Source organism: Lissotriton vulgaris, chromosome 1_1 (assembly GCF_964263255.1).
Source record: "Lissotriton vulgaris chromosome 1_1, aLisVul1.2, whole genome shotgun sequence".
NCBI classification, from domain to species: Eukaryota; Metazoa; Chordata; class Amphibia; order Caudata; family Salamandridae; genus Lissotriton; species Lissotriton vulgaris.
This window is the reverse complement of record NC_141685.1, coordinates 1,413,078,289-1,413,096,532: the sequence shown is the minus strand read 5'-3', so window position 1 is coordinate 1,413,096,532 and position 18,244 is coordinate 1,413,078,289. Positions and strand designations below refer to the sequence as shown.

At 43.4% G+C, this 18,244-nt stretch overlaps 1 protein-coding gene across 1 annotated transcript in view; it reads left to right on the top strand.

Annotated features, from left to right (window-relative positions):
- The window catches only part of LOC147750619 (laminin subunit beta-1-like), a 308,945-nt gene that overhangs the window by 195,158 nt on the left and 95,543 nt on the right, over window positions 1–18,244 (top strand). The window contains exons 23-24 of the mRNA XM_086967210.1: window positions 5,918–6,014; window positions 14,890–15,259. Coding sequence (XP_086823336.1) covers window positions 5,918–6,014; window positions 14,890–15,259 — 467 coding nt within the window. The remainder of the gene's footprint in view (window positions 1–5,917; window positions 6,015–14,889; window positions 15,260–18,244) is intronic.

Sequence of the window (18,244 nt, the reverse complement as noted above, 5' to 3'; positions counted from 1 at the left end):
TAAGTAATGTCTTACAAGTGGGGTCTAGAACAAAGGGTGTTACTCACAATCCTGCACACCTGGAGAAAACACCAACTACGCCTGTTTTTAGCACACACCATCACAAAATACCAAAACTCCACAACCAGGTTTCCACACCACCAAATCCCAAGGGAATGTTCAGTTGATAAATTGATCAAGCACATTTGCCTCCGTCTTTCCAGTAATCTCCCTGATACCAGTAGTGATCACCAAATGCAAACCGGTAAACATTCTGGCAGACACACAATGGGCCTGCCAAAACTGGTATTCAGATCTGAAGGAAATAGGATAATTAAAATAGCACCTTTCCTAAACCTCTTTCCCTTACAGGGGAAAAATGCGTCACCTAAGACCAACAAACTTCCACCTGGCATCTTGACTTCTGAAGTCCTTGAATTTAGCTATCTAGGCCTACCAGGCAGATGTATGGTGCTGTTAAAGGAATCCAGATGGCCTATCATAGGTGGTGTGATGTAGCTAAGTGTACTATATTAATACAATAGTGAACAAAATACATTTAACAGAAGATGAAACAACCATTAATTACTTTATGGACCTACTAGTCTGTAAACTATCTTACTCCTATATTTAGTTACACTTGTCAGCCATAATCTCATTCTTCAGGGGCCTTAAGGGAAGAATCTTTTTGTCACACGATGGAACAAAAGGTTCATAGAAGAAACAAAGAGAATTTGCCTACAGATGTCAGCCCCAGCTCCTATGTAAAGTCATATCTAAATCTGGTGCTAGTACTGCTCTTGAAACAGCCTTTTGAGCCAATGAAGACGGTAAATCTCAACTACCTCACTCTGAAACAGCCTTTTTAATCCATCACCACATTGTGTAGAGTCAATGCGCTTCAGGCCTTACGCTTTCAGAAACCCTATCCATAAAAACACAAGTATAGCGTAGCCATGACCCTCCGTTTATTCCAAAGATTCTCAAATTTTCATCTGAACTAATCTGTTCAGGTACTCCCTTTTATGCAATAACCAAAAACACAAGCAGAAAAACGATAAATGCACTAGATTTAAAGTGAGCTAACATACATACATGCATGCAGGTGAGTAGTCACTTGGAAAATGTGAAGTTTGTTTTACGTGGGGCAGCAAACAAAAGGCTCCCATTTTTTAAGGAAACAATTGCAGGGTTGTTAATTCAAATTATCTAAACATGTTCTCACTGGTAGGCAAAGCCAAAGATAATTGACACAAGGGTGCAGCACACTAGGGAATTGGAGGCAACATTAGTCTTCTAAGCAAACATTTCTGTCAGTGACTTATTCATGACTGCAACATGGTCTTCTGTGCAAACCTTCCTAAAAGCTATTGAGTAGATTTGTGAATCAAGAGTCTGGACAGAAGGATCTAAAACATCTTTTGTCTACCACCCACACTTACTCCACTACTAACATCTAATACCGCTCCATAATCAATGATAATATGTGAAGTGATTTAGCTTGCAAAAGAAAAAATGTTACCTGTAGCAATAGTTTGCCAATTGAAACTATTCTCTATCCACTGCTACTCACCCACCTGCTCAGTGAGGAGAAGGGGGAATGAATCAAAAAGGTAGAAAGTTTAAAGAAAGCAAAATAAAGCAATAAAAGTATTACCATCACTACAAAAAATCTAAAAGAATCTGAAAATGGGCTGACGGTTCACTTCATAGGAGGTTGGCATGACTCCTTCTCTGGTCGACGTCCAAAATGAAAAAAAATAAAAAAGTGAACTTTTTGGACCTAAATACTAGATTGCGAAATAATGCACTGTGTTCAAATCCAGCATAGCTTCAAGCTACAAACTATTGTAAAATGTTGAAAGTATTTGGGAAAACAGAAAAATGTTTGTCAAGAGGATTGCTAATTAAAAAGCGTAACATGAGGACACTACTTAAGTTTTACCCACAAATACTATTACGGACTTTCAAAGTTTTATAGACCTCTGAGGCCCAGTAATGCTTATAAGATACAAAAGGACATATTTCTCGAAAATCTTTCAAATAAAAAATAGACCAGTCCAGAGTATGTTCATTTTGTACAAGAGTCCTGCGTGCAAAAAGTTTTTCAGAAATTATTAAAATAGTTAGAAATGTTAATGCTTCTACCATTTGTTATTTGGACAACAGAATAAATACTGAAAATGTTGGATTAGAAATCCAGTTGTAGAAGTGACTCTGGTCCCTCCAGTGCCGCTCTGGGGCCGTATTACATATCGTCATTGTTTGCACCCCTTTAGGGTGAATGCGCTGCCGCCAGGGCAGCAAATTCATGTGAAAACAAGGATCAGCCGCTCTGTGTTTTCACATTGCAGGAGGCACTCGCCTGCACTTTCAAAGGGGTTTAGAGATCCACTTTCAGGGGGGTGCAGTCCATGACTGCACCTGCCTGCAAGGGGATATCTGGGGGGGTCCATGGGACTCCCTTTACTCCTTGCAGAAGGCTGCTGTTAGGAGGCGTGCTGACAGTGCCCCACCTTTTAAATGGCACACTGTCAGTCCGCCTCCTGAGGGCTTCTTTGACTCCGTACCCGCTTCTGTAATATGGCGCGGGCACAGAGTCAAAGGAATTTCCTTGTTTGCCTAGGGCACGCCCCTATGCAAATGAGGGAACACCCTCTGTTGGTAGCGCTGGTGCTTTAAGTGCACCAACACTATCCGTATTATAGAAGGGGATGCACAAGAGTCTGCATGCCCTTCTATAATACCAAAGTGCCCCCGGGTCGCAGAAAGCGGGCGCAAACACCCGTTAAGCCCCCGGGGCACCTTATGTAATACGGCCCCTGAAGGTGAATCAGACATGTCTGCGCACGAAGATATACATCTTCTAAAGAAAGGGTGGAGGAGATTGTGGCAGGTCACGCAGGACAATAACCCCTGGACGAAGACATTACTGTGCATATGTTATCCTACCTTTCCAAAGTCCTAAGAAAGTCAGTTGCTGCCTGCAGGACAATGTGTAGGAGTGTCTTGAATCAGAACTAGCCTCCAAACCAGGCCTCAATGGTCCTAGGCATTGGGATTGAATTACATCTTGGTCACTGAATACTGGTTCATCACTATTTTTGTGGCTGCTTTTATTAGATGAAGGCACCACTACATATTACAAAGTATAATGAGGACCAACATTGCCAGCATAAAAATCACTCTGCTTGTTGGTGAGGAAAGCAGGAAGGGAAAGTAAGATTAGGAAAATCAAGTTCCATGTTTTGGTAGCAAGTCACGTACAAGTCCTTCAAAACTGATGGAATGGCAAAGCTTAAAAAACAATGCAGCCCAAACATTAGGAAACCAAGTACTGACTATCCAGAGGTAAGTATTCAAATGTACCTGGAATTTATGATATCAGCATTTGTGTAGCGTGCTTCTGCCATACCCAAGAGGTGCTACCAGAAGACAAGATTGTCCCTTTTTGCAGGATTCTGTTTTCGTGTGAGTGAAAGATGTGGTGGGAAATAGCTTTCATAGGAACAAGTAGGTATAAACCTTGAGAGACTTTTATAATACAGTGGTGCTGCAGTTTGCTTACAAATGACAGTGCGGCCTTCAGAATAAACATGCTGCGGCAACAAATGATGGACTGAATGCTGAAGAAATCAAACATTCACCCCCAGTCAAGAGATCTGGGTTGAATCCATTGTTCTTTTGCGCACTACGCCACCCTTGTTTAGACCCTGCCATATGCAAATCAGTCTTGACCCTGCTCCTCATGGGAACAGTCCAGCACGAACTGCCACGATGGGTCCTCCCTGGACCGGAAACAAGCATCATGGGACTGGTTTCGATGTATCACCCCATATCAGCCAGCTAGCTTGAAACCAGTGGCACAGCAAGCAAGGGACCCACGGGGCAACGGGTGCAGAAGTGTCCTTAGGCGTTTGGTTTTTTTTGGCCCCTGTAGAGGAGGCCTGCGTAGAGAGGCTGCAGGCGACTTTGGGTAGTCCACGAGGGGTGAAACCCTAGTGGGCTCGGTCTCTAAATGGCTGAACCATGCTGGCACCGTTGGCCCACTTGAACTCGGGCTGATAGCAACAGGTTCAGTGGTGTCCTTGGGGGTCGGGTTTTCGCCATCCTGAAGTCCTCTCAGGTCTCTTTGGGTGGCTGCAGAAAGCAGGAAATTAAGTCCTCTGCTTAGCAGGAGATCTGGGTTCCTGGGTGAAGTGCTGGCAGGTCTCTAAGGCCTTGGAGGCAAAGCAACTGCAGGACAAGTCGTCTTTTGGTGCAATGGTCGAAGTCAGCAGGCAGGCCGACAGGGTTGGCACCAAGTCAGTTGCTGACTTTTCTGTGCTTGCTCTTTGCAACTCTTCACATCGGTTTTCTTCTTTCTGGCCTGCAGGATCTGCTTTTCTGTGGCAGGGGATCTCCTAAATACTGAATTTTGTGGTGTTAAGAGAGTGTAGGGTAGTAGCCAATGTGCTACCTTCCTTGGGGTCACTACGCCCCTTATACGACCACTTCCTTTGGGAAGTGGGCTTAACTCTGTCCCAGAGTTCCTACGTTTGCGATCACAAAGGTGGCCAACTCTGAAAAATCATGTCCACTTCAGGTTAGGCACGCCTACCTGACTAGCTAATGTTCACACCTGGCCAGGTGCCAAAGCACTATGGACAAAGGGGGCCGGCTTCCTTTACTGTGAGGGAAGCCTGACTCTCAAAGGCGGTAGCTTTTTTTTTTAAATTTAAGTTCCCCTGCCTTGGTATGCTAATCAGCAGGTCATCCTGTGGGAAGAGGGGTGAACACCCTCTTCCCGAGCAGGCTTTGCTACTGACCTCCTGTAAGCAAAGGCCTTCACCCTTTGGGTAGTCAAACTATTCTGTGGCAGCAGGCTGACCGGAACCAGTCAGTTAACACACCAGAGGCTGGTAGTTTTTCAGAGGGCACCTGTAAGGTGCCCTCTGTGTGCATGTATTAATGTATTAATAAATCCAACATAGAAATCAGTGTGGGTTTAGCAATACAAGATGTTTGATACCAAACATCCCTATTTTCAGTGAAGTCATCCTGTAGCTGGGTAAGTTGTGTTCACTAGTGTACAGCACATGTTTTAAAATGACTTCCCTGCTGGTAGTAACGGAACTGACAAGCACAGGGGCATATATGCTCATGCTTTTATGTCCTCCCATGAAATATAAGGCACACTGCCTTAATGCTGCAAGGCCTGCTGTAGCAGTGGCTTACAAATATTACATGTAGTGTTAGAGGACATGGCACACAGGGATGTGTGTCATGTTGTGTTTTCACTTTTGTCTGCACCAAACAACGCAGCCTGCAGTGGCAGTCTTGAATGTGGTTATTGAGGGGACTCGGGAAGGCACAAATTATGTTGTAGCCCTTCGGGACCCTCTTTAGTACCTCAGACCCCACGCACTAGAGGTACGATTTACTAAGGGCTTACAGAGAGTGCTAAAGGTATTCCCAATTGGCTGAAACAATTGTACAGTTTTGAGAAAGAGATCTGGCACTGGGGACCCAGTGCACTTTCAGTCGAAATCACATCAGATACCAGGCAAAAAGTGGTTTTGGCCATGTCAAAAGGGCACTTTCCTATGCTGGTACTCATAGGCTTATGATTCAGGTACATACTTGTGGCCCCTTTAAGATGGCCAACTGTTTGTACTTGATACCTGCTAACCTGAGTCTCAAAAGCAAGCTAATAAAAGTAGGTTCTCTTGCTCAGGTGGGAATTTGTCTCCAACTGCAATGTTAGTGGCTGTGTACCATTCTTCAGTCTTTCATCCATCACTCTGCATTATTGAGTTGTCCTAATGTTTTTTTCATTTTCATGGCTGATTTCAACAACTGTTATTGCTTTTGTTGTAACACATTTGATCATTTAAATAGAGCATACATGTTTGGTCCAGAAGCTTTGCTAATAATTCTAATTTGTCATTCATTACAGTTTACTGGGAATTGTCGGTGCATGCCAGGATTTGGAGGACGCACTTGCAGCGATTGCCAAGAGCTTTACTGGGGGGATCCTAGAACAGAATGTCAAGGTGAGGTTATGTATTAGCAATAAAGCTATTTATATTACTTTGGGCTGTTTTGTACTGTGTGCATGAAAGCTTTGATTGAAAATATGTTCATAAATGAAACTCCCACCCCATCTTCTCTGAACTTTACTTAAAGAGTCTGAAGTGACGGAGTAGGACAATTTATTCTCTGGTAATTAATTTTCTTTGCTAATTTTCAATGTGTCTATTGGATTAAAAAATAACTTTTCTGTAAGTTAATTTCTTATGACCAGTTTGATTTCGTTTGGTCTGATATGATATTGTGGACTGTTAACAACGCCATGAATTAAAATCTCATATCATTGTCTCTGAACCTTGCTTAAACACTCTGGAGTGTTGGAATAAGGCAAATTATTCTCTGGTAATTTTTTAGCTTGGCTAGTTTTCAGGGTGTCTTTTGGGTAAATAATAATATAACTCTTCTGTTAGTTAATTTCCTATGATAAATTTGATTTCACTTGCTCTGACACATATTGGAGGATTTTTCTCATTCCACTGCCATCCATTAGCTATTTTTATTTTTTGCCAAAAAACATAACAAGGGAAAGAATTGTGGACTACAATAATTTGTCAACCTTTCAATAAAATCCTAGACTACTATAATGTACTGTCCCTCCTGAGCAACCCTACTGCCTCTCTTGTCCCTGAAGAGCCACTGATTACTACATGCTAATGTTAATAATGTAACCTATCACAAATATATGAATATGTCCTCAGGGCAGGATGTGGTTGCTAGCCAATTGCCTACCATGTTCCCTCCCATCTGATGACCACTTCCTGCAAAGTGTGGCATCTGGGCATCCCATGATGCACCATGCAGCCCATTTCAAATCTGGCAGGACCCTTCTTCCGGCATGTGAGTTCCCTATCCCAACCAAGAGGTTTGGCTACCGGAAACCCGGCTTGGCAACTGGTTTCCCCTCTCTGTCTGCCTGAACAATAGAGCAGCCCCTCTCCCAAATTGCACTTCAGAGACTGCTTTGTCTTTGAAACTCGCCTTTTGCGTTAAAACCTTTTTGGCTTCATGACAGTCGTTAGCACATCTCCCCAGGAGGGTAGGAAGCTGTTTCGGCCACAGAACCCTGTGTGCAACCAGTATGGGCACAGAGGACTGAAGGCAACAAAGCGGCATCTTTGCTAAAGTTGCACACTGCAACTTATCACATTAATTTCGGCCTGAAAATCATATCAGACTTAATGTCGTAAGTTCCTTCCTACCTTGGATAACCCACTTTAGTTGCACTATTCCAGAGTTAGCACATTTGAGGCTCTGTGCCAGTATGTAACCCTGCACTTGCTAATCTGGCGACCAAGCTTTTCCACAGTAAACACTTGTAAAGGTACTGCCCATGAACTATGTGACACCATACCTTAGGGGTGACTTATATATATACCAGGTGGAAATCTGGCTTTGCCATTGTTTTAAATTACAATGTCGGGCCAGCAGTTAAAACTGCCCTTCAAGCCTGCAAATGGCGGGTGGGGAGCTGTGTTCTACTTGTGTCTCAACCAGGGTGGCTCAACCAGTGCTGCAGTCCTGGGGGGACCCTCCAGCTTACATGCTCTGCGTACTTTTTACTAAGTCTTACAGACAAAATAGCTCAGCCAATTAGGCAAAAGCCAATTCAACATATCAGTATGTGGGTAAGGGCACAAATACTAAGCTCTGGTTCGCAGGCGTCTGTGCACCCTTGATTTGAAAAACCAGCAGCATTAGTCCAGTAACTTAGGGGGTGACCATAAAAAGAGACCTTTCCTTACAGCAGTTCAGAAAAGGTAAGTTAAGGAGGCAGAAAGAGTCATCCCCCTTTGTTCATATAACAAGTTCATTATATTATTCGCTCCCACCTTATAAACCAAAAGATTATGTATTGCAGCTTTGAAACTATTTTAATGTTTCAGTGGAAGTTTCCAGAACAAATGCAGACGTTTTCGAGCATAACAGTTCTAACAACATTGTGTAGTCAAATGTAAGTCAGACACCCCTTCTCCCTGGAATTTTATGTTGTAATGTAGCAGTTCCAGTGATTTAATTGTGAACATCGTTTTAAGAGAACCACAACGATTCATCCTTAAAAAAGTACTATCTTGTATAAAGGAAATGTTGAGGACTTAATAATGGCTCTTGTTCTAGCTGAGTTAATCCCACTGCCATTCTTGAGTGTTAGGAAATGATTAGCTGAATATTTGATAGCTTCCATACATTTAAATGTGTATGTATGTATGTCTAATCTGGAACCACAAACATTATTTCCCTGTACAATATCACACAAGTGTGAATTGAAGACATATAACTCATTATGCACTGCACTGCTCCGAGCACATGTAAAAACAACGCTGTAAACTCCCCAAAAACTGGGCCAACCTGCATAAAAAAACAGATCATTTAATGGTCTCTCTGTCTGTGTCCAAGTATGTGTCAGAGCTGGTGTCTTGCTGTTTCATTGTTTTTCGTTTCTTATTACCACTTCAGTTCCTTTCCTATATGCTGAAGTTTGAGCTTCCCTTTCCAGAATATTGATCTTTAAATGCTGCTGCCTTCGTCCACATCTTCATGTCATACTGATGTCTTTGCACTGTCACAACTTCAATTCTCCCTATTCCACTGAGTATCTGTGTACCGCCTGCCATTTCACGTTGTCCTATTGTCAATGTCCATGTATCACTATGCAAATGGAATAGTTTTCTTGTAGTGCCAGTTTCTTTCCTGTCCCATAATAGTGTATTCCCAATGCTAGTTTCAGGGTCTCCTGTAACAGTGAGATTACCATGATCTTTCCGCCCTTGTCTAAGGATCAATTTGCTAGGTGTCTGTTCTAACACTCTTCACCAGTGCTCTCATCCATTTGCCATCTCCTGCTCTCGTATCTACAAATATACTTTCTGGGCCCCTGTTTACAAGTGTGGAATGTTGAAGGCTGCAAAAAATTCAGTTTGTTAGATATATTTTACACCGAGCTACAGATTGATATTTGAACTAATCACAGTGTCAGCCATTGGAGCAAATATGTCAAACTACTAAGAGTGGACCATATCTGAAAAGTTTATTCATTTTAGAGTTCCACCAAGTGCATTGCTAAGGACTCCTGCTATGAGAATATGTTGCTCCAATCTAAAGGCAGCAATTTGTAGTGCAGCAAAAGGAAAGGGTGCAGAAAAGCACCCACTACGCGATCTCATGAGCTGGGCATGCTGAGATTTGTTGGTTCGAACCTTATGAGCCTCAGGAACGCATGTTGAGCGAAAAAGTAGCATCGCAAGACTTGAACCCACCTGTTGGTTCACCCTGACTGGCCTTCCAGCTAGAGCCTGCAGCCTCTTTTCGCAGTGACCGATTTTCATAGAAACCTAATGGGCTTCCGACGCTGTTTTGCACCCTGCACTCGCCTGCCCCCCATGCCCCTGATGGTATACTGCTTGTGCTACCTTCAACCTTGCCCATCACTCACCATAACTACTGGAGAGTGGTCCCATAAGTCGCTGTCTTGTACCCGTTTGCAGAAAATGTTATTTTTTCCATAGAATAACATTGCAGAACTGAAGAATTGCAATGTCCACTTTTTGAACTGAAAAGAAAGCATTTATAAATTTACTAACCTGAACGATGTTTCTTCTGATGCCTACATTTTTATGGATCTCCTTCTTGAGTTGTGTGTAATTTTTTTAACCATCGTGTGTATTTGCAGATGTCTTGCACTCCTCCTTGTTTAGCCTAAGGCTGCTCGACCACACTACCCCTTAACAGAGCGCTTTGAGGTTGCATTGCAAGCCCCTGTCCACCCATTAGGAAACCCCTGGACTCTTTAAACGGTATATCAGATTTTTGATATATCACATAAAGAGCCATATTTATACACCTTCCAACTACTAGTGTGCTGACTGACTGGTCCTAGCCAGCATGCCACCACAGACAAGTTTCTGACCACCGGGGGTGAGGGACTTTGCTCACAGGAGGTCAGGAAGAAGGCGTGCTTGGGCAGAGGGTGTTTACACCCCCTCCCACAGGATGACCTGCACTTTAGCATCCAAGGTAAGGAACTTCTAAGAGCCCATCGCCTTTAGTATACAAATCTGGCTTCCCTCACAGGAGAGGATGCCAACCCCGTCCCCCACCACCCCCTTCCACTCGTCCAGCTGAGTCTTGTAAGAGAAGGTTGGAAAAAACCTCTCAAAGAACCAAAACCAGACATAGTGGACTATGTGCTTTGCCTTCGCTCCGGATGGCTCAATACATGGAAAAACCAAGCCAAAACCTTCAGGCCAGCCAAGAGCTTCAAAAGCAGTGGTATGACCAGAAGACTGCTTTGGTAGATTTGAAACTAGGGAAAAAGGTGTGGGTATTGGAGCCAGTGGCCCCTAGGGCCCTCCAAGACAAATGGAATGGGCCCTACCCTGTCCTTGAAAGAAAAGAGAAAGTCACCTGTCTGGTGGACCTTAGCAGTTGCAAACACCCCAAAAGGGTAATACATGTCAACCGCCTGAAACCCTATTATGACAGAGCTGTCATGCCTATGCTCATGGTCACAGATGAGGATTAGGAAACTGAGAATGAACCTCTCCCTGATCTCCTCTCCTGCAATCCCAAAGATGGATCTATTGATGGAGTAGTCCTTTCAGACACCCTCACAGACCAACAGCAAGCTGACTGCAGGCAAGTCCAAATTCAGTATGCTGAGCTCTTCACCAGGACCCCTGGTCAGACTAGCTGGTGTATCCATGAGGTGTACACTGGTGACCGCCTACCTGTCAAAAACAAAATTTACAGGCAGTCTGATAATGTCAGAGTGAGCATCCAAGCGGAAGTAAGAAAGATGCTGAATTGGGTGTCATTAAACCCTCAGAGAGCCCCCGGGCCAGCCCATTTGTCTTAGTCCCCAAACCTCACTCCAAGGGTGAAAAGAAAGAAATGAGGTTTTGTGCGAACTACAGGGGCCTCAGTGCTATGACAAAAACTGTTGCACACCCAATACCTACAGCAGATGAATTAATTGACCGGTATGGGGCAACCAAATATCTGAGTACCTTTGAACTCGCATCTGGGCTTCAGGGAAAGGTTAGTTTCATCCTCTTTTGTTGGGTGGGGAGAAAGACGTGTGAAAGTACCTCCTTTTGCATGGTTAGCCCCCACTTTTTGCCTGGTTTTTGATGTGGTTTCAATTATAGTGCACATAGTCCCTGCCATCCAGGTCCCCTGTGCTAGTGCTTCTTCCCTAAAAACCTATCCATAATTGGTACTTTTGCCCCCTGTAAGTCCCTAGTAAGTGGTACCTTGGGCACCTAGGGCCTGGGAGCTGAAGAGGGTCATCTGGACCATCCTCACTGGGACCATGCCACTGTCCTTGCAGTTTGCATGTCCCTATGAGGTGAAAAATGACCACGTCGACATGGCACCCGGCCTGCATGCCATGCCAGCTAGCACGGTCTGAAGATTTAGTTAAGTCACTCCTCTAGCAGGCCTAACAGCCCTAAGGCACTATACCACAGGTGAGGGTATATCTGCATGAGCAGATATGCCCCTACAATATTAGAGTCCATTCCTTAATGTTGTAAGTGCCAGTGACGCCATGGAGAGTACATGGGCTAGGAACTAGACAACTTGAGTTCCAAAGCACCAGGATGGCTTCACTGAACACAGGAATGTTTGGCCTACCAACACTGGTGTGGTCTTTGACCTGCTGTAGACAGCCAGCCACCACCAGATATGTTTATGGACCCCTGGGTGGAGACCCCCTCTTTTCTCGGACCAGAAACAATGCACACCTCCTCTCCCAGGATGGGCCAGTGCTCGAAGGGGGAAGTTTCAAAGGCCTGCTGCTTTGTGATGCGACCCCCCTCAGCTGCTAGCAGCAGATGGCAGCCCCTGGTTTACATCCCTTCTTTGGGCAGAAAAACCAGCGGGAAACTTAGGAGAATAGGTATGCCCACCTCCGAAACCTCCACCCCTAAGGTGGGGAAGCAAGGTGAAGCACATCTTTCAGTCTCCACCATCTTGAAGATGAAGGAACTCCTCCAATCAGGGCTAGGTCTATGCCCCCTCCTTCAAGAGGGTGGCATAATAGACGGTGTTGTCACCCCAGGTAAAGGGCCAATTGGCCCTACCTGCTACTTGACTAAAACGTCCTTAAATTTAGTATTTAGATGGCTCCCCAGACCTAGAAACTAGATCTGCGACGACCTAAGGAGAAAGAAGATAACCCTACAGAGGAGACTGAAGACGATGACTGCATTGGCCCCAGCCCTACCGGCCTGTCCCCAGCTTCTGCAAACCTGCAACCTGTCTTGCAGCCAGCAACCTCTGAAACCCTGGGAGGACTGCTACCTTAAAAAAAAGACTCAAATCTCCTGTGGATAGAGGACCTGTCCAAAAAAGAACTACTACAAAGGCTCCAGATCCAGCTGGAACCGCAACCCCTGCCCACTCAGCACCCGACGCCCAAGGCCCGAGTCTGAGTGGCTCATCTGTGCAGTGAAGTCTTCCCAGCGATCCTGACCTTGTGTCCAGCGTTGGCTGACGTCTCCTGATCTCCACGGCGGCGCTTGCAGTGTGGATCCAGAGGCTCGCCCTGACCGTGACTGGCTCCAGTGAGAAGACTCTGACGTCAAAAGGCACCCCTGCACCAGATGCCCCCTGGGCCTTGGACAGCTAAACTGACAGTGTCCCTATGACGGGCTACATCTCTTCTTACCACTGATGTCGTTGGTCTCCTTCCTGCAACCTCAGATGCCACTCCATGCAGCCTTTGCTGGAAGAAGAATCTCTATTGAAAAACTTTGGATGCCCATCCCTGAAATTGCACCCTGCGCATGGCCGCTCATATGCTGCTGGTGGTGTATGTTTGGTGCTGCTTTGTGCCCCGCCCCTGTGCTGGTCCTAATCCCCAAAGCTTTTCCCCCTACAACCGATTAACTTACCTCCAGGCACCCCGCCAATTCTCCATTGAAACGAATTGGGCCAAATTCCAATTTTTACCTCTGCACCTGGCCACCCCTGTGCGCTGATGGTGTAACTTTACTACTCACCTAGCCCTTTCCCCTTGCTTACCTGTTGTTCCTGAAAACTGGAATTGTAAGTGTGTTACCTCTTTAAACAAGATTTTGTTTTCCCCATAGGATAACATTGACCTCTTCTGTTCTGATTTTTCAAAGTGAGAAGTATTTTTATTTAAAAACGTTTGTACTTTATTGCGAAGATCTTGGTCTTAAAATAAAATACAAACAAATTTTATTTTTCTTCAATTGGTGTGGAACTCCTGATTGAGTTGTGTGTGCATTATAGGTCAATATTTTGCAATAAATGTCAACCTCTGTGTTAGGCCTAAGGATGCTTGCCCACACTACCACTAATAGACCACCTTGGGTTTTACATTGAGCCCTGTACACTTTTGGGAACCTATGGACTCTCTGCACGGAATACCCACCTAATGGTGATACCATATACAGAGCCAGCTTTCTACAGGATGCATCAGTTGTAATGGTCAACCTTGGAGATAGTAAGTGGAAGTGTCTCCCTGGCCTTTTGTATAGCTTTAGTTGACCTTTTGGGTTTTCCAGTACTTATTGCTGATGCTAAACAGCATTGGCAAAAACAAAAAATAGATGGCACCAGCACAATGATGTATGTATCACAACACTGAGGTGGCATTTTTAATATCTTTTAATTTACCATTCCAAGATGGCAGATGCCCATAGTGTAGCTGTAAAATAACAAATATCAAAGGGTTGTGAAATGGCATATAGAGGATGGAGCAGTCCAGTACCAATTTGCAGCTGCAGAGTCTTCCAAGAATGGCAGATAAGGTGCAAGGGGAACAATGAGGAATGCATGCAACTCAATACTGTGTAGGTGGCAGTGGGAGAGCAACAGATGAACTGGAGGGTAGAAACAAATATTTTTTTTTTTAAATGAGCAGGACAGAGAAGTTGGGGAAAAATGGAGGAGTGGAACAACTCTGAAACAATGGTGAGGTGGAGACGAATAAGGGAAGCGGCACACGAGAGACTGAGAAAGAAACCCTAATCACTCCCATGAAGTGCTGAAAGAAAAAAAAGTAGTAGTTCTGTGAACTAAAGCTACCTGTAGGCAAGATCTAAATCGCGGGTTAAAAGGTGAATTGGTTCTTGGGACACAAATTCAGAGTTTGCTTACAAAAAGCGCGTGTCTGGGCTTTTTTGTCAGGGGGTTTTGCACTACCTCGAAGTTGAAGGAGGTTTAGTGAACAGTGTCTCAAGGGGTTGGGAAAGCACATTGGCCATCAATAATAGCATTTTGGCTGAAAACTGCCTCAACAGGATTACAAATAGTGCAGCCTTAACCATCTGAAACAATGGGGTGTGGTAATAGTGCGATACCATTGGCAGGAATCATGGATTTACGTGTAGAAATTGGTGTAGTAACACATTTCGGCATGACAAATGTCTTTCTGTATAGTAATAAAGGGGAATCCTCTCCTGATCCAACAGAAATACTGGGACCTGCAACTACAGATACCCCTGATATCACCAAGTTTGATACTACTGTTACTTAGTTTTGGAGCACTCACTATGAGTGCCACTGTCTTTAGTCTTTGGCACTTATTGACTTAGGTGATGCTTCAGCAGGTTTCCTTTAACAGCAATCTGTTGGTAGGTTGACTGGAAGATTTTGGTTGAAAAGGTGCATTTCTAATACTGCCTCTTGCATTGCTTCTTATTTGTCAATGCACTTTGTGTTTTTCTCTCTTTCACTGGTATTCAGTCTGACTGCCTTTGCAATGCATTTTTAAGTTTTACAATGCTCTAATTTATCTAATCAGTGTATGCTTTATTTTTGAAGTTCTACTTTGCAAACTTCTAACAAGTATATTTGTGTATCTTTCAGCTTGTGACTGTGATGCCAGAGGCATTCAGACTCCGCAGTGCAATCGTACTACTGGTTTATGCATTTGTAATGAGGGAGTTGAAGGACCCCGGTGTGACAAGTGTGCACGAGGATACTCTGGTACATTCCCCGACTGTACACCATGCCACCAGTGTTTTGCACTTTGGGATACCCTTATTCAAGAAATGAGTAACCGGACACAGAAATTTCTCCAAAGAGCAAATGACCTGAAAGTAACTGGAGTCACTGGGCCTTATCAAGATACCATCAACACAGTCGAAGAAAAACTGAAGGAAATCAAAAGCATTCTTGCACACAATCCTGCTGCACAGCCTCTTGAAAACATAGAAAACCTTTTTGAAGAAGCAGAGTGAGTATTTTGTGAAAATGGTAAATGATATGTCCTTTGCAGAGTTTTTGTGTAATTTAGTACTTGCACATCATGAGAAAATAGGAATTGTGTGTTCCAAAATGAGGGATTGTCCCTTTGAAAAGATTACTGGGAAGTTTACCTTTTGAGTTTAGAATTTTTCAACCTCACCATGAGGTTGTCTTTTTTAGAACACATGTAAGGTTTTAAAATCATTGCAAAAGTGCTCCCTTTGAGCGTTGCAATGCACTATGAGAACACTTAAGACACTGCATTGCTGCCTGCATTGGGAAGGGGAGTATTTTTAAATTTGTGGCTCATTTTATGTATTGTTTATTTCAATATAAATAATCTCCCCAATCCAGCATTCACACCATGGCTCTTTTTAAATGTAGGTTTGGCTTAACCTTTGCTACTGTCCATATCCATTCCAAATTCTGTGCCCTGTTGGCTCAAAATTCCCCGGTTTGACTTGAAGAAGGTGTGCCGCCCTTCCATGTATGTTTTTTCTGGACTAGCACCATGTTCTTACTCTATTGACCTTGACAATCAGCTAAAAGACTGCTGGTTCGCCAAATTTTTTCTTACATTTTACTAGGCATATTCAGCTGCTAATAGGGAGTCAATTTCAATTTCAAAGCTTTATTCGATTATTAAAAACAATCACAAAAGCATACAATAAAAATAAAAAAATACACAGGATATACATTAAATTGGAAACAACAGAAAAACTCATCAGTTTGGGGAATTAAAAGGGATATTAAAACACCAGACTTTTCCTATGCGAGACAGCTTTGAGTAAAAAGGTGGCAGTAAAAAAACAAATATCAACAGAGTCAAGTGCAAATAACAATTTCAGGGCTTGGGCTGTAGTATAAACTGAGTGTTTTCTAAAAACAGGTCTAAGATAGTAGCGGCGGAGGTGCAAATAAAGAGGGCAAATGAGCATAAAGTGCAAGGTGCATTGCCTAGATTGGCCATCACAGGGACAGGGGGATTGACTATGAAGTTTCATCACTGGGAAGGCCACTAGATTATGCACAATACCAAGCCTTAGCCTCGTTAGAACAAACAAATGTGATTGTTTGGTAATAAATTTAAGGTACATAGGCATGCCTTTATCCTCCAACCTGTTAGAATGATAGAATGTATAAGTTGACATAGTGCTACATTTTGCCTTACGTAAGTTGGATTTGGTCCCAATAAAGACATTTTTGAGTTCCTTTTTGGGGACAGTAACAGCACTATGAGGATCATTAACAATGTCAAGATTAAACATATTACTGTAAGAGGATGAGACATAACTTAACCAGGGGATATTGCAGGCTTTACTCGTTTTAAGACAATCTAAAATGATCTGCCTGGTGAAATCAGTCTCATCTTTTGCCCAAATTGACCTCCAGACCATTAAAGGTCTCATTCCTATTAGATCTGTTAGATGGTACAAACTCACCTCACTATGACACAGTTCATTAGAAGCCAAGGGAGGTAAACAAAGGAGTTTTTTAAGGAACCCATTCTCGGTGGCTTGAAGTTCCCTATGCGGACAGTAGCCCCAAATACCAGATCCATATAGAGCAATAGATACACACCTATGCCTATAGATATCAAGCATAACCGGTATGCGGCGGCTACCAAGCTTAGAAGCAAAGCGAAAAACTCCGGAGGAGCTTTTAGCCATCCTAGCGTTTACATTTGAGAGCTCGTGCGCCCAAGTCCCCTTGATATTAAAGGTCACTCCGAGGTAGCAAAATCTATCCACCACCTCTATTTTATGATTATTAAAATGGAACCGCTTTAAAAGTTTCATACGTTTACCACAAGCCATAATATACGTTTTAGAGTTATTAATTTTCAGCTTTCTCTCATTGATAGTCATAAAAATAATTCATTAATTTTTGGAGCCCGTTTAAAAATCATTGCAAAAGTGCTCCCTTTGAGCGTTGCAATGCACTATGAGAACACTTAAGACACTGCATTGCTGCCTGCATTGGGAAGGGGAGTATTTTTAAATTTGTGGCTCATTTTATGTATTGTTTATTTCAATATAAATAATCTCCCCAATCCAGCATTCACACCATGGCTCTTTTTAAATGTAGGTTTGGCTTAACCTTTGCTACTGTCCATATCCATTCCAAATTCTGTGCCCTGTTGGCTCGAAATTCCCCGGTTTGACTTGAAGAAGGTGTGCCGCCCTTCCATGTATGTTTTTTCTGGACTAGCACCATGTTCTTACTCTATTGACCTTGACAATCAGCTAAAAGACTGCTGGTTCGCCAAATTTTTTCTTACATTTTACTAGGCATATTCAGCTGCTAATAGGGAGTCACACAAATCAAAGTGAGGGTGAGGGAACCTCTCCCCCACCTAGTAAGAACAAGGTTAAGGGACTGAGGTCCAGAGCTACCTCAGTGCAGGCAGCCATGTCCACCCAGACAAAAACAGCTGACAGGAGAACTATTGTCTTGTGCACCCATGCATACAGAGTCATGAGTACACAACATTCACACTACACATACAAGAGGGCAGGTATGGTACATAGTTAATGAGACTTGACTAACCTTTGCAAAGGAGAGCTCATACTGATTCTCCCAATACGGCTAAACATAAAAAAGATCTGTGTCTTAGACCTGGTCATCCTTCCGCTGCCAACGCTAGTCCCCTCCTAGCCTGGAATATGGAGACAGTAGCCACTGAGTTTAAAGGTTCAGATTGGAGAGGGGATGGTGGGCTTCTGTCAGTAGAGCTGTGCTATAATGATGAACAGCATTATTATAAGAATTCAGGGGTCTCGCAGTTTGTCGAGCTTGCCAAAGGGAAAACAGATAAGAAAACAATTCACAGGCAACAGATTACAAGCTGTGTTGAACACTTGTATCAACAGCATTACCCACACAGGACACTGTCCCGTATCCAATCAATGTTATATCCATTTTAGCATTATTTATATGACTAACTCATGATCCATTACAACAATCATATTCA